This window comes from Callorhinchus milii, unplaced genomic scaffold (genome assembly GCF_018977255.1).
Source record: "Callorhinchus milii isolate IMCB2004 unplaced genomic scaffold, IMCB_Cmil_1.0 Scaffold2, whole genome shotgun sequence".
Lineage (NCBI taxonomy): Eukaryota > Metazoa > Chordata > Chondrichthyes > Chimaeriformes > Callorhinchidae > Callorhinchus > Callorhinchus milii.
In genome coordinates, this window is record NW_024704743.1 from 73,467,788 (window position 1) to 73,485,663 (window position 17,876).

Genomic DNA, 17,876 nt, shown 5'->3' on the forward strand with positions numbered 1-17,876 from the left:
TTATAAAAGATGGGTTGTGGATTTACTAGGATATTGCTGGGGCTGAGCAGTTTGATTTACTAAGAAAGACTAGAGAAATTAAGGATTTTTTCAATACACAAAGAAAGAATTTAATATTTTTTAGTGTCTTATCATGTCAAGAGGTCTCAAAGTGCTTTACAGTAATTACTGTCAAGCTTAGAGACTGTTGTTGCAGGAAAATGTAACAGTCATTAAATTGTACAGCAAGTTCCCAAACAGCTATTGGGTGAGCTGAGAAGGCTAAGGGTGATCTGATAGACGCTTTAAGATTATGACAGGTTAAACAGTAAATAGATTATTTTCAGTGGCTGGCGAGACAGTAAGAAGAGAGGGTGCAATGTGCAATTCCTTGTCACAAAGCGTAACTGAAAGAGAGTTTACAAATTTGTGTAAAATGGATTAGATAGATGCTTGAAGAAGAGAAATATTAAATGGTATAGGAGAAAGTAAGAGAGTGAGATTGGATTATGTGTCTTATCTGGAGAAAATAGCACAGAGCTGAACTGAATGACTGTTCCTGTGCTATAACATTCTAGGATTTACACAGAGGTTAGCCAACAACTGGAATGATATATTTGAGGCCAGGTCACTGGACTCATTTAAAAAACACAGCTTGGTGTTGAATTGGGAATATATTAGTAGTACGAGTATTTTGGAAGGATCAGATCAGTCCTGACCAACAGTTTCCTAATAAACACAGTCCCACAAAATATACAGTCAATTCACTTTACAATGATGTGATAAGGTGCTATATAATAATAATCCTTGCAGTTGTCATAGCACTTATAACGTCACTGAGACATCTCAAAGCGCTTTACACAAAATACTTTAAAGTGAATTGACTGTGTATTTTTGTGGGACTGTATTTATTTGATGTGTTACCATATGGCAGCATGTTAGCATGTATTCAGAGTGCCTCATATCTTTTCTTTTTAACTGCTTCTGCCCATCAGTGTTCCTCCTCCTCCAGCAGGGATTGTGGAATCTGGTGTGCTGAGTGAAGTGGATTTCTCTTTGACAACAATCAGTGGCAGACAGAGAGGGGAGATAATGTCACAAATCCCACGCAGAGCCGATTTGGGCTTCACTCCATTGTCACACAGTTGAGACTGGGATTCAAATAAGTGGCCCTTTGACTGGGGTACAAGCTGTTCACCACTAGAGCTACTAACTACCCATATTTTAAAATAATAATAATCCTTGCATTTGATATAGTGCCTTATAATGTTCTTGAGACGTCTCAAAGGGATTCACAGAATATACTGTAAAGTGAATTGACTGTATTTTTGTGTGCGAAATGTGGCAGCCAATTGTGCACAGCAGTGGCCCACAACAATCATGGATTGAGTGACCAATTTATTATTATTATTATTATTTATTTTTTGGAGGGATTATTAACCCCGGAAAAGCAATCTGCCAATTGATTAACAACCGGCTTCCTACTTACTGCTGGATAAAGAGAGGCGTGCTGAAAAAGGAAACTTACCTATTTTTTCACCCTGCACAGGGAATGTAACAAATGCTGCAATTTACAGTGCATAAAGGAAAAACTGTACCTAAGAATAGCATTATTAACTGTATTAGATAGCATCATTCAAAGCTCCCAGGCATAGATAATTCACTTAATCCCAAGATTTTGATGGTGCTTTATAAAGGCCTAGTGAGGATAGGCGGGGAGGCAGATAATAGACTGCAATATTCATCAGCAAGTATTTTAACCCCTATTAAAAATATCAGATTTAGATACTGTATATGATATCCTTCCCTTCCCTCCAGGAAATCTCGACACTTGATTGTTCCCTGCTTGATACTGTCCTATTCTCTGTATGTGGACACTCTTGAATACATTCCAGTGGGGATTAATGCATGTGACCCGATCTTTCTGTAATTTGGAAAATTTCATTCTCTCATTCCTATTTGAGCCTATTTACAGCATATCAGAATATAGCAAGGTGCTGGACAGGATAAGGTCATCTTGCTGCTCCGAAGGTACCATTTCATTTTAGGGAATAATCACAAAATACTTTATCACTCATATCCTTCTCTTGGAATTCTTTGCCAAACAGCTAGCTAATTCTCTCTTGCACCTGCTGACACAATCTGCTTCCACTGCCTCCTCTAATCCATGTATTCAACATTCTCTGTGTAAGAAAGTAATTAAATCTAAACAGCCCATTCAACTTCCCTCTTTTGAACTCTCCTGAAGTCCCTTGAGCTAGATTTTGTCACTGTGTCAAATGTATTATTAGGTTTGGTTTATCTGTATCCTTTAGGATCTTGCCTTTCCTCAGAAGGTACCTCTGCTCAGCTTTCCATGGGCTCCATTGAATGACTCCCAAAGGTGTAGAATGATGATACGCGTCAATAAAACCCTTTGTCAACTTTTCCCAGTGCAACTGGGGACGTTTGCCACAGAAATACATTTTGCTGAGGTGCGGATTTTATTTTGTGTCTGCTAACCACTTGGTTGGAAAAGATACCAGAAACTAGCATTTTTTTTGTGACTGCAGGATTATGCTGAAAAGGAGAAAGCCATAGCAAAGGCACTCGAGGACCTGAAAGCCAATTTCTACTGTGAATTATGTGACAAGCAGTATCACAAACACCAGGAGTTTGACAACCACATCAATTCCTATGACCATGCTCACAAGCAGGTAAGTGGGAATTCATTTGCTAATGAGGTTTAAGGTTTTGCACTCAATAGAGAAGAGCCTTTTGTTTACGGAATATTTCTATGTTGAAGTCCTTAATTAAATAGAGATCTCACACAGTTAAATTTCAAACTGAAGAGTCCCTGGTTTACCACTGCATATGTTTTTGCTTGTAAGACCATTGATTTTTATATAATGGTATTTTAAAAACAGTTTTCTGTGAGAACTCAGCCATTCGGTATCCCTTTATACTATTGCAGGTTCACAACAGATATTGCCATGTTATTAAATATTAAGTTCTGCAGTCAGTCTATCGCACATTCATCCTTTATATGATTTATCAACATAACTGTCAGCCTGAGGCACAAAGCGTGACAGCTATTGAAATAAAAATAAAGCACAGCTAAATCCGTACAGTGAGAATGAATGAAATCGAAGCACTTGCAACTTTTAATCAGAAAGTAATAGTTTAGAAAATCCTCACATCCTATTCACTCATGAGGTACAAGAACATTTTAAACACACTGTTGCGTGTGTTTGTGCAGGAACAGTGCATGTACACTACGTTTCATGTCAAGGCAGTGTGGGACCACAAGATAAAGCCAGATTAATTCAATGCTAATTGAGCAATCTCACTCAGCCAGGTCACAAGAGTCGCTGGTATGAGAAATGGCAAATGTCACTTTAACACAGCAAGGGCTGGTCTTCAGTCACTGAGGTTGAGGCAAGGTATTGGGGTCAGTGAACAAGGTGCTCCACGTTCCATTAGCCCAGTTCTGTATCTGATCGGGGAGCGCAAAGTGGATAAGGCTTGTCATCCCTCACTTTAATGAGCACAAAATAAAATTAATGGAGAAAAGCAGATCCCTCACATTTCCATTTTATTATTTGTAAATTTCTGACAACATCCCGCACAGGAACATTTTTCCATGTCTCAATCCACAGCCCTGGCACCAGGTCCACAGGTTCCCTTGTGAGCATTGATTTTGTCTAACATGTGAAGTAGCTTATGATCATCTGTTCACACATATAATAATAATGTAAGGATTATTATTATTACTATATGTGTTTCAGTCGCAGCCAGACCAAATCTCAAAAGTACATGTGCAGTAGCTAAAAAACTGACCGTCCATCCTCTAGAATACTTTCACACAATCCCATGTAAACCGTCACTTCCTTGAGAATGTGCTTTTTAAATGTATCCTCCGGGTGTTTCTGTGAAATTATAACACATATGGGGTCTCATGAGTGGGGAAATAAAAAATAATAGTTCCACATTAATGACAGAATCAAGCCAGGCCTATAGGTTGTAAAACAAGTCCCATCACTATTTAATTCTGCCGTCTGTTTGCCTTGCAGCTTCAGGCCACTGTTGCTTCCTCGAGGCTGACCCAAGGCCACAATTGTCCCAATTATTTGTATTGAATAAAGTAAATCTATGTACTTTACTCAATTATGAGACATAAGCTGTTTGTTCTTTCATGTGCCATAGCTCTGTCCCTACCAAGGTCATTGACAGTGCCCAAATTGTACCCTACACAATGCAATTCTAATATGGTAACCCTGCACTACTAGAAATTCAAGGTGAATAAAATTGGCCACACACTTCATTGTTGGTTGTGGGACATTGCTGTGCGCAAATTGGCTGACGCGTTTGCTTAAAAAATACAGTCACTACACTTTACAGTAAATCCTGTGAAGTGCTTTCAGACATCTTGATGATTAATTATATCATTATTATACCCATTAGACAATTTTTTTCAAACTTGAAATACACTAATGATGAATCTAGCTTGTTTCCAGTGACAACAATAATCCACATCCAATTCAGCAGCAAAAAACTTTTGAAACGGTTAAGCAATAATGCGGTCTAGACACACTTTGTCTTGACAGGGCACTTTTATTTTTGCACTGAGCGCAGAGGAGGCAACAAGCATTTTGTTGTGTGATTCATACAAACATGCAAAGCATTTTTCCATCTTAGCAAACTATCTCAACAAACACAGAACTAGTTTAGACTACTCTGGCTCAAGCCTTCTTTCTCCGGCCGATGTTAAATATGTGTGACAAGTAACCATCCAATTCATAACATGTACCTACAGCGGGAAACATTCCGCCAATTCGCATTAAATCAACAGTTTCACTTTGACAAGCCATTAGAATGCATTTTGAACAAAATTTACACCTCTATAGTGAGTCCTCTTCTAAAGTTGGCCACTGCGTTCAATATAATCAATATATTTAACAGAAACAATCTAATGAAGCACTTTGAGATGAAGATATATCAAATGCAAGGTTTATTATTATTACAATTATTATTATTATGTAATGTAAAGTAGAACTATACATCTGGCCCATGTTATAGTTGACCTTGCATTGCTTGATGCTGGTATTTGTAGGTGATAAATCTGCCTCAATCACTTGGACTCACATTACACTAATTCCTATAAGGATTTTTCAGTGTCCTGATGTGATATTTAGGCTTTTTTCCGACGGTCTCCTTTATCCTGTTTATTCCCTCTGCCTCATAAATACAACTAACATTTATTTTAAAATCAAAGTTAGCACTTCTCAACGTAACCCAATTTTCTGGGTTACATTTTTTCCACCTTCGTAGTGAATTGCTGTACAGTCCTTGATTCTCAATAGAAAAAAAGTGCTTCATTTTTCATGACAGTTTAAAAATTTAATTATACCCTTTATTATTTATAAGCACAGAAGGACATATTCAGAAACTTATCAACAGTGCTGTACAGAATATATATATAAGATTCATTGTTTCCAAAGTGAATTTGACCTTTTTAACAAGATGCCAGAAAAATTAACAAAAAAGGAAGGAAAGCCAGTCAGTATATTGTTTTTTTGTTTGGTTAGCTCTGTGTCTGACACTTTGGAAAACTAATTACCATTGTTTAAGAGTGTCCAAATCAAACTGCTGCGAGTTTCACATATGTCTAGAAATGAGCTTTTGTTCAGTGTGGAATGCACCCAGTATTCACAAAGAGACACGCCCAGCTAACCGAATCCCAGAAAGTTTATGTGCAGGTTGGTAAGAGCTGGGGACACCAGCATGTGGATTGAATTACTATTGGTGTCTAACCAGCTAAAACCACATAGCTTGGTATTGCAAACAATCCTGGCCTTGCCCCTCTACTAACAGACATCATCAACCTTTCCCTGTCCATCGGCACCGTTCCCACCCACTTAAAATCTGCCTTCATCACCCCCATCCTCAAGAAATCTTCCCTTGAACCATCTCTCTTCTCTAACTACTGTCCCATCCTTCCCTTTCTTTCCAAGGTCCCGGATTAAATCATTGCTGTACTGCCTTTTGAATAACATCTAATTATTCCACTTAATTTTACCATTACGTAATAAAATCCATACAGCAGAAATTAAATAAACATTTCTTTTGTGACTATCCTATTTTCTTACTCACTTTGAATTACAGTATTTACCCCTGTCACATCAGCCACAGTTAATAGTGTATTCAGCAGAGACTCTGTAATGCTGCCTTTGAAAGTTATACAAAAGCATGTGACAGGAAGAAAGATGCTGTAGAAAATAATTTACTCTGTTAGAGAAAGAATCAGTATTGACCTGATAAATGCAATTGTAATGTGCTAATCAATCCCCCCACTTTGCCTCTTCTTTGCCTATCTTCAGATAGCATCTGAAGACCTTCCTCTTTGACCGTGTCTACGGTCACCTCCCTTCTTTCCCCGGCTCGGCGTCAACAACAACAACAAGATTCTATTTGTAGAGCGCCTTTCACGTCGGGAGGACGTCCCAAGGCACTGGACAGTTGGGTCAGGACCCGAGCAGGGGGGAAATGGTCAGGGTGAGGGGAGGGAAGGGAGGGAGCGAGGAGGGGGTAGAGAGTCGAGAGGGGAGCTGAAGGCACGGTCAAAGAGAAAGGTCTTGAGACCGGCCTTGAAGGAGGAAAGGGAGAAGGCGGCGAAGGCACTGGGGGATGGAGTTCCAGAGCCTCGGGGCTGAGAGGCTGAAGGCCCGGCCACCGATGGTAGGGCGGTTGGGGTGGGGGACGTGGAGCAGACTGGAGCCAGAAGCCGGAGGGTACGGGCAGGTAGTTAGGGGGATAGTAGGTCGGAGAGGTAGGAGGGAGCAAGGCCGTGAATGGCCTTGTAGGTGAGGATGAGGATCTTGAATTTAAAGTCTTGAAGTCAAGCTCTGCCGTTGTTAAATCCCTCCCCCTGACTCTTTCCCAATGGTTGAGCCCTAAGTCATTCATGCATTGGACTCCCAACTGTGGGTTAGCAGGACTCTTGGTATTCTTGTTGAGTGAAGCCAGTATCCCGCTAATCCCCTTGTCTGATTGATCCAATGTGCACAACTTTCAGCCCAACCAATGTGCAGCTGTGGGATAGGGGAATTACACCTGTGATCGGTTGAGATCTTTAAGTACCAACCAGGCGTAATATTCAACCATGTGTTTACACCAATGTTAATTAATACAACACAGGTCACAATTTTCACCCAAAGTTTGCTTTCACACCAAGCCTTTTGGCATTGTCTTTATTCATAAATTTAAGTTATTTTTAATTTAATAAAAAGGAATAAAGCATCTGATTCTACAAATAAAGTTTGCAAACTGCTGTTTTTGGTTCAGATTTCTAAAATCGTTTTAGACATGTAATCTGATTTCTAGTTTTATTTAATAAAAAATAGAATTGACACATGAAACCTGCCAATAGATTAGCTTTGTGGTAGGAAGAATCAATGAAGAGTGATTGACCTTCCCTCCGATTCTCTTGGGCTGGTAACTTCCATAGACAGCTGGGCACATCTCTGTTTGAAACAAAAAAAAGGACAAATCATAATCCTTGGCCTTTCAACAAAACAATATTCAAGGCCAATTGTTACAAGAGAAAACACTGGAAATCTACAATAAAAACAGAAAATGCTTGTGGATTACAGACCTTCATCATAACATTTAAAATCTCTTTCGAATGCTAATTGACCTTCTGTGCATTTCCAGCCTTTCCTGGTTTTGGTTCACAATTGTCCAAGTGGTGAATCTATAACCTGGAACTCAAGGGACTATTTATACTGTTGTATGTCAAGAAGCCTCAAATTTCACCTTATTCTACCAAACCTGTAAAACCATTTTGTCTTAAAATGTACGATTATACAGAATTGTTGAAAGTTCCCCAAATCAGTCTTAATTTGGAACAACGTTTTCTGAAGTTCTCAAAAACTTCCAACTTGGGTCTAAATTTAAGAATTTTCCACAATTCCGGAATTTCACATTTACACAATTCTAATCTCAAATTTTAAGACAAAAAGATCTTACAGGCTAAGATGAGATGGAATTTCAGGTCAAGGATACTTTCAAAATATATGAGTTGCATCCCCACAAGATAACATACAGAAGAGAGAATAGAATGGAGTGGAATAAGTGATGGGAATAGAAGGGATGGGGGCTTCTGTGGAACAACAACAGGGACTAGTTGGTCTGAATGGTCTGTTTCCATGCCGTCACACACTATGTAACTCTGTGTAAAATAAGGAAGAGAGCTCTGCACACTTAGGGATATCATGACATTGTGAATTTTACCAAAACATTTCCAGCAACAGACATTGTTTTGTAATTCTCTATACAGACGACAGTTGATCTAATCACCACAAAAGTCAGTTCGGTGAATATTTTCCCCAATTGTCTTCCTTTAACAATAACATTTCAACTGCTTGTTATCCAGAGACAGACAAGAGAATAGTTGACAGAATGATAAATTGACAATTGGAGAGACTAACATTTGATGGAATTGTATTTTCCCATAGAATTGCCATGACTTGCTATCTGTGCTAACTGGCCATACAGTCCTTTGGAGTGAATTTTCTATACTATGATTAACTGCATGGTTACACAATCTGAAAGTAATGTTCTATTGCCATGTGTCCACACTCTCTAATGCATGTACAATTTTTCAGCACAGAAGGAAGCTGTTCAGCCCATTTGGTCTGTGTCACTTGCTACCTTTTTTTTAGAAAGTCTTTTTTTTAATCAATCCTACTTTCCATGGGATGGGTTAACATGCAGTGTATAAAGCCACAGCAGTTCCCTCGTAAATTGGCAGAAGCCTAATACAACTACATCAAGTAGATGATCATTACATCATTGCTGCAGGAGCACCTTGTGTCAACTCTGTTCCTCCTATGGGAGATAACATCTCAATCATTCCATGTGGTCCGTGCTGAATTCTGTGGTGGAAAGTGTTTTCTCTCCCCATTCCTTCCCCATTAAGAAATGGAACAGCAGGTTGTATTAATATGATTCTAGAGTGTAACATACTCATTGCCTCTTCTATTATTGCTTTTAACTAAGCTATTATGGGTAGTGTAACCAACCAGAAGAAATTTAGAGATATTGTCTTAGTGAGACTACTGATACAAACATCCGGCTAAACGTCTACCTCTTTGTCCAAGTCTTTGGTCACCTCTCTCCTCCTTCCACTTATAGCATTTGACAGATCAGTCTATGTGAATGTCACTATATGAATCCAAGTTATGGATAATATTTTTCAACAATTTATTCTTCACCTCTTGGGATGTTATAAATATGTAATTCAGTCCAGGCATGAATATTCATCTTGATGGTGTGCACGTTGACAAGTAAGGAGAAGAACACCTAACATCTTTCACAGCTATTCTTAGACCTTAAACAATTTGCTTTAATTCATAGCACAGAAACAAGAAGGTTGAGCCCTTAGCTAGAAGGTCAAAAACATTGCAAGTGAGAAAGAAAATGCATGAATAAAAATTCAAATATGGCAAAATGGTAGAGAAAGACCAAATGCGCTCAGTGCAGATCAGAATCAATAGAATCAAGTTCTTTGAGGCATGTTTCCAACGTGAAAGGATGCGGATATTACAATTCATAATAAAATACAATATAAACGTAAATTGCATTTTATTGTGAATTGTAATAGCCACATGAGGTTCTTGTTGGTATTTCTTAGTTTCCTGGGGGTTCTGTCTATATAAATTTTTCACCCAAAGAGTAGTGGATGCTGGATCCTTTCAAGTTTTCAAGACTGAGGTTTATAGATATTTGTTAGGTCAGGGTATCAAGGGATATGGGGCAAGGGCAGGTTATTGGAGTTGAAGTATGGATCAATCATGATCTTATAGAATGGCAGAACAGGTTTGAGGTGCCGAATAGCCTACTCCTCGTGTTCCTATAATCCTTACATTCACATTGACTTTTTTCCATTCTTTATTATCTCTCAGTGTTTGAGCTTGTAGAAGCAAGTAAGATTAGAGATCAGAGTAATGGTAAAGGTTTAAGAGAAGAACATAAGAACTTGCTAGGTGAAAGAAGACCAAGATCCATCCAGTTCGCCTTCCACCATCCTAATAGTCGCTTGACATGTCAAGGTTACCCAATCGATTGTAAATTTGCCCCCTTTCTGGGGGTGAGTTATATCTGCTGGTCAATAAATTTACTGACCTTGTCAGAGAAAAATAGAAAAATTGTATTATAAACTCACACTGTTGCTGTCACTAAATTTGATAACGATTGGAAAATCACCCTTTTAGTGCTGAGGATACTCTGCAGGTCCACCACCACAGTCCTCACCAGGCTCCACTGTCTCTCTACAAAGCAATTTCAAGGTCCTCATCCCTAACAACTCTCTATTTATGTGACCTTCTCCTACCTCACTCCTTTGCTCACCCCAGCTGAGTCGGACTTTCTGCCCATCCCTCCGCCCTCTCCACACCACCTTCAGTGCCCGAATCTTCAAATTCTATGTGCCCACATTCTCTGGAACTTCCCCTCCTCTACCCTTCCATTTCGCCTCTCTAAATATCTTTAAGTCCTGTCTACTTCTTTGACCGTGTCTTCGGTGCCCTCCCCTTCCCCCTACCCTCTCTCCCTTCCAGGTTGTCTGACTATGTCACTATATAGCGATCCAAGACATATTCTATGTGAAGGATGTTATATAAATGCAAGTGTTTTTGTTGGTGGTGGTGGTTGTGAAGATCCTTCTTTGACTGAACCTCTCCCGTGAGAGCAAAAAGGAAAGATTTCCTTTCTTCACTCCTGTCTGCTAAGCATCCCATCCATTTTTTAAGAAATTGGAACATCAGAGATCTACTGGTTTATTAGTTCAGTTGAATCATCTCCTCGACCCCCTTCCCTCATTCATCCCCAGACAGAACTTCACCTCTAAGAATATTTAGAAAAATTCCTATAACCAGATTGATTCTCTCTCGGAAACAAATCCACAGGCTCACGTGCTGTCCGATCAACAGAGCTTCATCTACATTCGCTACAGCAGCTGGCAAACGAAACGCAGCAACCATTAATCTGGTCATTTTGTTTTTCCGCAGTTTTTAGGACACATATAACAACAAAATGGGGATAGAGAAGACAGCTGTTATATCATTAAGCAGTAAATCTGTGCTGCCCATTAAAACTAAACCTGTGAGCTATTAAACATTGTTAAGACTAAAGCTAAACCTATAGAAGTGGAGGTCATTCTATTACATCAAACCTGTCCTCTCCGTGACCTTGATGTAATGTGTGTTTTAACAGAAAAAATGGGAATATTTAAAAAAAACTACTGATTCAACCTCTTTTTCATTCTAAGAAATAAGATCACATAAGATTACAAAAGAGGTTCTAATGATTAAATCAACCTTGGTTTTATTTGGATCTATAAATGTGGAGTTCTTTTCAACTATTCTTGGAAATACCATTACCACTGAGTAATCTGGTGCGCTGTAATCCACAGGTACATAGGTCCCCAGATCAACCACTTCATCTTTCAAGACTCAGAATCTTTCAGTTACTTCTAGCATCAATGACATGTTTCAGCTATACAAATCTATAGCACACTGATTTAGTCTCTCATTCTGCCTATCTATATACTGGAAGATCTTTGTGTGAAGCACTTTGAAATATCCTCCCACGTGAGAGGCACTAAATGTAAATGTAAATTGTTCTTCTAGGGACTGGGTGAAGATAGTGCAATGTGCCTCTTTTTTGCAGCTCAAAGGAAAAATCTGGAGATAGTGAGTTGGATTTCAGGATGGCAGCTGTATTGTCGCTGTGCTCTTAACAGCCAGCAGCAGTGACCTAGATAAAATCTAATGTTAAGAGTTTAAAGTGTTCAACTGTTGTCAGATAGCCAGCAGCACTAGACACCTCTGCCATTGCTATTGGGTTCCATAATTCATATTTGATGAGTTTTCTACAGATTGATGCTCTCATATCTCAATAACATTAAACTAAATCAATACTAAATGAATAGGAAATGTTACAATATTGTGCTAAGGCACAAGCTAAGGTGTGTCAGCCTGGTTGAGTTGTTAGCACTCTCACCTCTGAGTCAGAAGGCTGTGGGTTCAAGCCCCACATTAGGACGTTGAACGCACATATTCTCGGCTGACACTCTGGGGCAGTGCTGGGGGTGTGCTGTCTGGGCGGAGGGGCCATCCTTCGGATACAAAGTTAAACCGAGGTCTGTCTGTTCAGGTGGTCGTCAAAGATCCCATGAGACTACTCAAATAGAGAAGGAAGAAGGACATTTCTCCTGGTGTCCGAGTCAACAGTCTCTCATATAAAATTGGAGTGAAGATCCTGGTAACACAGGAGGAGATGTCAAGGCCATGGGTAATGCTGAGATCAAGGGGGTGGCCACAGTTGTTGATCAGGGAGTTTATGTAGATGGTGAGTTTAAGGGAGGTGAGGAGGACTGTGAAATCAGAGGAAATGGGACAGGAGGAGTTAAGGTGAAGGTTGAAATTGCCTATTATGAAGAGCCGCTCAGTACAAAAGCAGAGGGATGAGGGGAGACGGGAAGGAACCAGGTGGTTTGGAGGACAACAACAACAACAACTTGCACTTATATAGTGTCCTCCACACAGGGTAGTGTCTCAGAGCGCTTAACAGTAGTGGAGCCTGACTCCGAGCCGGGGGTGTATGGGAGGAGGTGGTCGTAAGCACACTCGAAGGAAAAGGTTTTCAGCGGTACTTGAAAAAGTGGAGAGAGGGGCAAGGCGGAGGGACTGAGGGAGAGCGTTCCAGAATGTCGGGGCATAGTTGCTGAAAGTGCAACCTCCAATGGTGGGGCGGAGAATGCGTGGGGCGAGCAGGAGGCCAGTGCCAGTCGAGTGGAGGTGCTGGGTGATGGATTGGGGGAGTGAGGAGGTCAGAGAGGTAAGGAGGTGCCAGGGACAGTGGACTAGGAGGATTTTGAAAGAGAGAAGAGAGGGATAGTATAGTGTGAGCCCAAGGAAATTGATGTGCTTGACCAGAACTTTGTTTGAAAGGGAGTGAACATTTTGGAGGGCAATGTGAACAGGGGCACTGATGAGGGATTGTCCAGGGATGGGGACAGAGGAGAGGAGTTGGGGGGGAGGGGGGGGTGCACATGCAAAGTTAGAGGGAGGAAGAGATTTGGGAAGGATGTGGGTGAGGGAAGGGGGGATTTATATCCCCGAGGTGGGGAAGTGGGGTTTTGCGGAGAGAAGGCTGAGTGGCTGGCAGGAGAGAAGAACTGAATGGACAACAACAAATTTCATTTATACAACGCCCTTCACATGCGGCAGCGTCTCACAGTGCTTGGGACGAGAAGCGGGGGCATTTGGGGAGGGGGCAGCTTGGGTTTTGTTAAACTTTTGCTTTGTTTTGCAACTTACCTTTTCCTCCTTTTTTTTCTCCTCACTACTTCTCCAGCAAACTAAATGTGCATAGTACAAACCTTTTAATTATTAATTAATCATGGGAGTGCCATTCCATGTACCAAACCATTAGCCGTGGATGCAAAGCTGGAAAGTGCTAGGTGATATTTAAAATATTTATTAAACTGATTGATTTGAAAGACACTATCCTTTCAATTTTTTTTNAAAAAATGGAGTAACTGGTTTCAGAATCTCGTGATTTGGATATTAGAATATTTTCACCAGAGCTAAGTTGTGTGAAGAGGGTGTGTTTATGTGTGTGAGTATTGCATTCAGAGGATTTCCTCATGCTTACAAGCAATAGGCTGAAATCAAGCCAATATAGGCTTTCAGCCTATTTGCCCCACTCTCTCGAACTCTATCCAGGAGTCCCTCCAAGTTGCTCTCTCCCTCAACTCATTCAAGATCTACCTCTTTGACCATGCTTTAAGTCACCTTTCCACTCCACACCCCCAGCTTTTTAGTAACTTGAATGCCCTCTTGAGGTGAAAGTACTATATAAAAGGTAAACTTGTATTGTATATTCGAGAGTGGTATTCTCTCCCTATTCTAAAGCAATGGAAGAAAACTGGCCTCGAGTGGGATGAAGAGATATTATAAGGTTTTTTNACCTTGATTTTTATTGGTTGGCATCTGTTTGTTTGGACTTGACTGAGAAGAGGAAAAGGGCATTCTGGTTGTTCTCATCTATCTTCGATGATAACCCAATACTCATTAAGCTTGTGATGTATAAGACATGTGTCCAAACAATTGTTTTTTATGGTTCCGATCTGAGAACTGGGCATGCAGCAGGTGGATTTCCTATGATCCATTTGTGAAGTGGAGTGACATGTAAGGAATCAAAGAAAAGAAAGCAATTCTGTTCTTTGATTCCTTACATAATACTCCTATCCTTCCATTATAACATCAAGCTGTTTCTTCAATGAGCCCAATGTCTTGGCCTCAACTACCCTATCTAGTGCCTGTTCCAGCTGTTGGTAAATAAATACTTCCTAGTATCTTCATGAGCAGAGAGGAAACAGGAAGTTTGGACAAAAGCAAAATTTACTATGTGGTGGTCATTGTAAGTTTCATCTTAAGGGTATATTTTGTTCATTTATTGAGTTGATTGCAAGTCCTTTTACTGAGGACGTAGACCAGTAACAGTATGAAGTATACAGCAGATTACTCAAATTCAACAGTCCAATTTAATCTGACATTTAAACGTTGGATGGCTTTTCAGATAGGCCACTAGATGGAGCACTGTGAAAATCGAAAGTGCTACATTCAGGAGGGAAGGAACAATTAGGAGAACTAAATCTTGTCCAGAGCAATGTACTTCCTTCACCTTGACCAATGAAGGTGAAGGAGACAGCTTGATAGCTGCTGAAATGTAATCTATTAAAATTACAGTCCACTTAGAGCATTAATAGGACTGCAAAATTGTACATGGAAGTGTGACATTAAAATAAGTTTGCAAAGATCCTTTTTTTCAGTAAGCTTTAATAAGTGACTTCAACATTTTTGGAAAAAGAATCTGCAACATATTAAACTAAATGTATTTTAAATTGCTATTGGTTTTCAGTCAACACAAAGAGACGTGTTTCTTCTGATATTTTATGGCCATTTTTGTGCAGAAGAGAAATCAAACAAGGCAATTTGGGTTATCCTATGTGCCCTGAATTGCTCTCAATGAAAGCTGAAGAGCACAAGTGTTTTGTTGCGCTTGTGAAGACTGCTACAAACCAGTGTCAGATACCCGTTACATTTGCAATGTTATTCAAGAGCCAAAAGCGCAAATGGCTATCAAATACCATTTATCTCCACCTCTCCTAAAGAAGATTTTGTTTTAATTCCTTTTCTGTGGACTGGGCTACAGTTCCATGGGTACTGGACAGCATTGTTTACTTTCCCAAGAGGTCAGTAATCATGTGTGAGTTGATAGGCTATTCAACCGCAGGAGGCATCAGCACCAAACCCTCTCCGTCCTTTCGCCACGTTCACACACGATCACCTTCCAGCAGAGGTTTCTGAATAGTGATCAAAACCAGGAATCTTGTCTGATTTTCTCCTCTCTAACCCAGAGGAATTTTAAGGCAAATTGTAGCGCTCTCCCCCCCACACCCTCCCCCAACACAACACAAACCGGGATTCAAATGTGCACCTTTCAATCTGTATGGCCTAATGCTGCACCAGGGAGTTCCTTTACCCACAAGGCTACTAGGAAAGCTCGCAGATGGGTTGCCAATAGTATTAAATACCTTAAGGATGGACTATTTTATGTTTAAAAATATTGTCAAATCAGCTGCAATAAAATGTGTACTGCCACTGTGGCATTAGTGCAGCCCATTCTGAAACTCAGCAGGGTTCAATATCCAATCAATATGCTTAAAAATGGATTGATATGCACTTTTAGCATTGATTTGAGATGACAATTGCACGTATGAATCAATGGGGCATACACCAGTCATAATTATTGATACTTCCTGAGGTGTCAAGATAAATCATTAATATTTTCCAGTTGGAATTGTAGGTAGTTTTCTCTGAATTCTTGAATTTGTAAATTGTGCAAGGAATTCCTGCTCAGTGAAATATTTTAAACACCATTGCATACGTTGCTGGATTCCTTGCTGCTGATTTTCAAACTATGAAGCACAAAGATATTTTGGACAATACATTATTATACTTCAGACAGTGGGATATAGTGTGGTTCACTGCAGTTAAGATGAACTATCACAAAGGATATTAATTGAAAGTCTTTCAACTCTCAGCTCTGAGTATCAATCAGCAATGAGCTACATGACCTGTTGCTGCTCCTCAGAACTTTAGGTTTTCACATTATTAATAATTCTGGGTTCTCCAAAATGCTACATACATAGAGTAAATCTAGACAATTATTATTCATAGTTAAGGAATTGTATTATTATTATTTACGGTAAAATATTTGCTATTTTTGTGAATTAACCCGCTATAAATCACATTCATTTACACTATACAATATCTTTATTCATTATAAAGTCATAGCAAAAAGATTGCTTTTTTGTGATCAATACAATTGACACTGATACAATAGCTTCTTTAATATTGTGGGGGACAGCCCAACAGGCTTCACAATTTGGGCTGGGGATCAAAGCTGAGGTGGGAGCTGTGGTAGATGAGGAGAGGAAAGATGACCAACCAGCATAGCATGGACCACACAAGGGGATAGATTAACATTATGTGATAATAATAATTATCACCAATGGCGACTATCATTACCACGTATCACCCATTCTGGCAGTGAAGGATGACATATTGTGTCAAAAAGAAGACCCAAAATGTTTAAATGGGATTGAAGTGGTTGTTTTAATACAATAATAATTTTAATACAATAAAATTAGATATGCAATTCTGGGAAGCATAACTACATTAGTGGTGTCCAGCCTTTTTGGTCAGCCAACAAAATACATTTTCTTAATTAAATATTTCTTGAGTTATACCATAAACCCAGCAATATTCAATTAAGAAAACCTTGAAAACACACTATTGATTGAACATGAACTTACTTAGACTTGTGTGAATGTTCAGGGTGGCCACTTCTTGACAGCTCTATGGGCCACTTCCGGTCCATGGGCCATGGATTGGCCACCATTGGTCTTGGTTAACAATGCAGTGTTGAGTGAGTGCTGTTTGGTCTTTCAGGGAGACTTTAATCTGAGATTCTGTCTGCCTATTCAGGTGGTTGTTAAACATCCCATGGCACTTATTGAAAAGAGAAGTTCAGTATTCTGAACAAAATCTCCCAGACAAAATTGGTCATTTGTACGACATTGTTGTGCACAAATTGCGAAGTTTGCATACGAATAAACAATCACTATAAGACCATAAGACCATAAGACGTAGGAGCAGGAGTAGGCCGTTCGGCCCCTTGAGCCTGCCCCACCATTTAATAAGATCATAGCTGATCTTCTAACCTAACTCCATTTATCCGCCCTATCCCCATACCCCTTAATCCCTCTATCCTTTAGAAATCTATCAACTTCAGTCTTGAATATTTTCAAGGACTGAGCATCCACAGCCTTCTGGGATAGAGAATTCCACAAATTCACTACCCTCTGAGTGAAGAAATGTTTCCTCAACTCAGTTCGAAACGGCTGACCCTTAATCTTGAAACTATGATCCCTAGTTTTAAAATCTCCAACCAGGGGAAACAGTCTCACGACATCTACCCTGTCAAGACCCTTAAGAATCTTATAGGTTTCTATAAAATCACCTCTAATTCTTCTATATTCTAGAGAATATAGGCCTAGTTTACTCAACCTCTCCTCAAAGGTCAACCACCTCATCCCAGGAACCAACCTAGTGAATCTACACTGCACCACGTCTAAGGTGAGTATGTCCTTTCTTAAATAAGGAGACCAAAACTGCACACAATATTCTAGGTGCGGTCTCACCAAGGCCTTATACAACTGCAGCAAGACTTCCCTACTCTTGTACTCTAACCCTTTTGCAACAAACGCCAACATGGCATTAGCC

General features: G+C 39.8%; 1 protein-coding gene across 1 annotated transcript in view; it reads left to right on the plus strand.

Moving 5' to 3' along the window:
• LOC103187069 (G patch domain-containing protein 8) overlaps nucleotides 1–17,876 on the plus strand; it is a 410,351-nt gene that overhangs the window by 371,029 nt on the left and 21,446 nt on the right. The window contains exon 6 of the mRNA XM_042346987.1: nucleotides 2,532–2,675. Within this exon, the coding sequence (XP_042202921.1) occupies nucleotides 2,532–2,675 (144 nt within the window). The remainder of the gene's footprint in view (nucleotides 1–2,531; nucleotides 2,676–17,876) is intronic.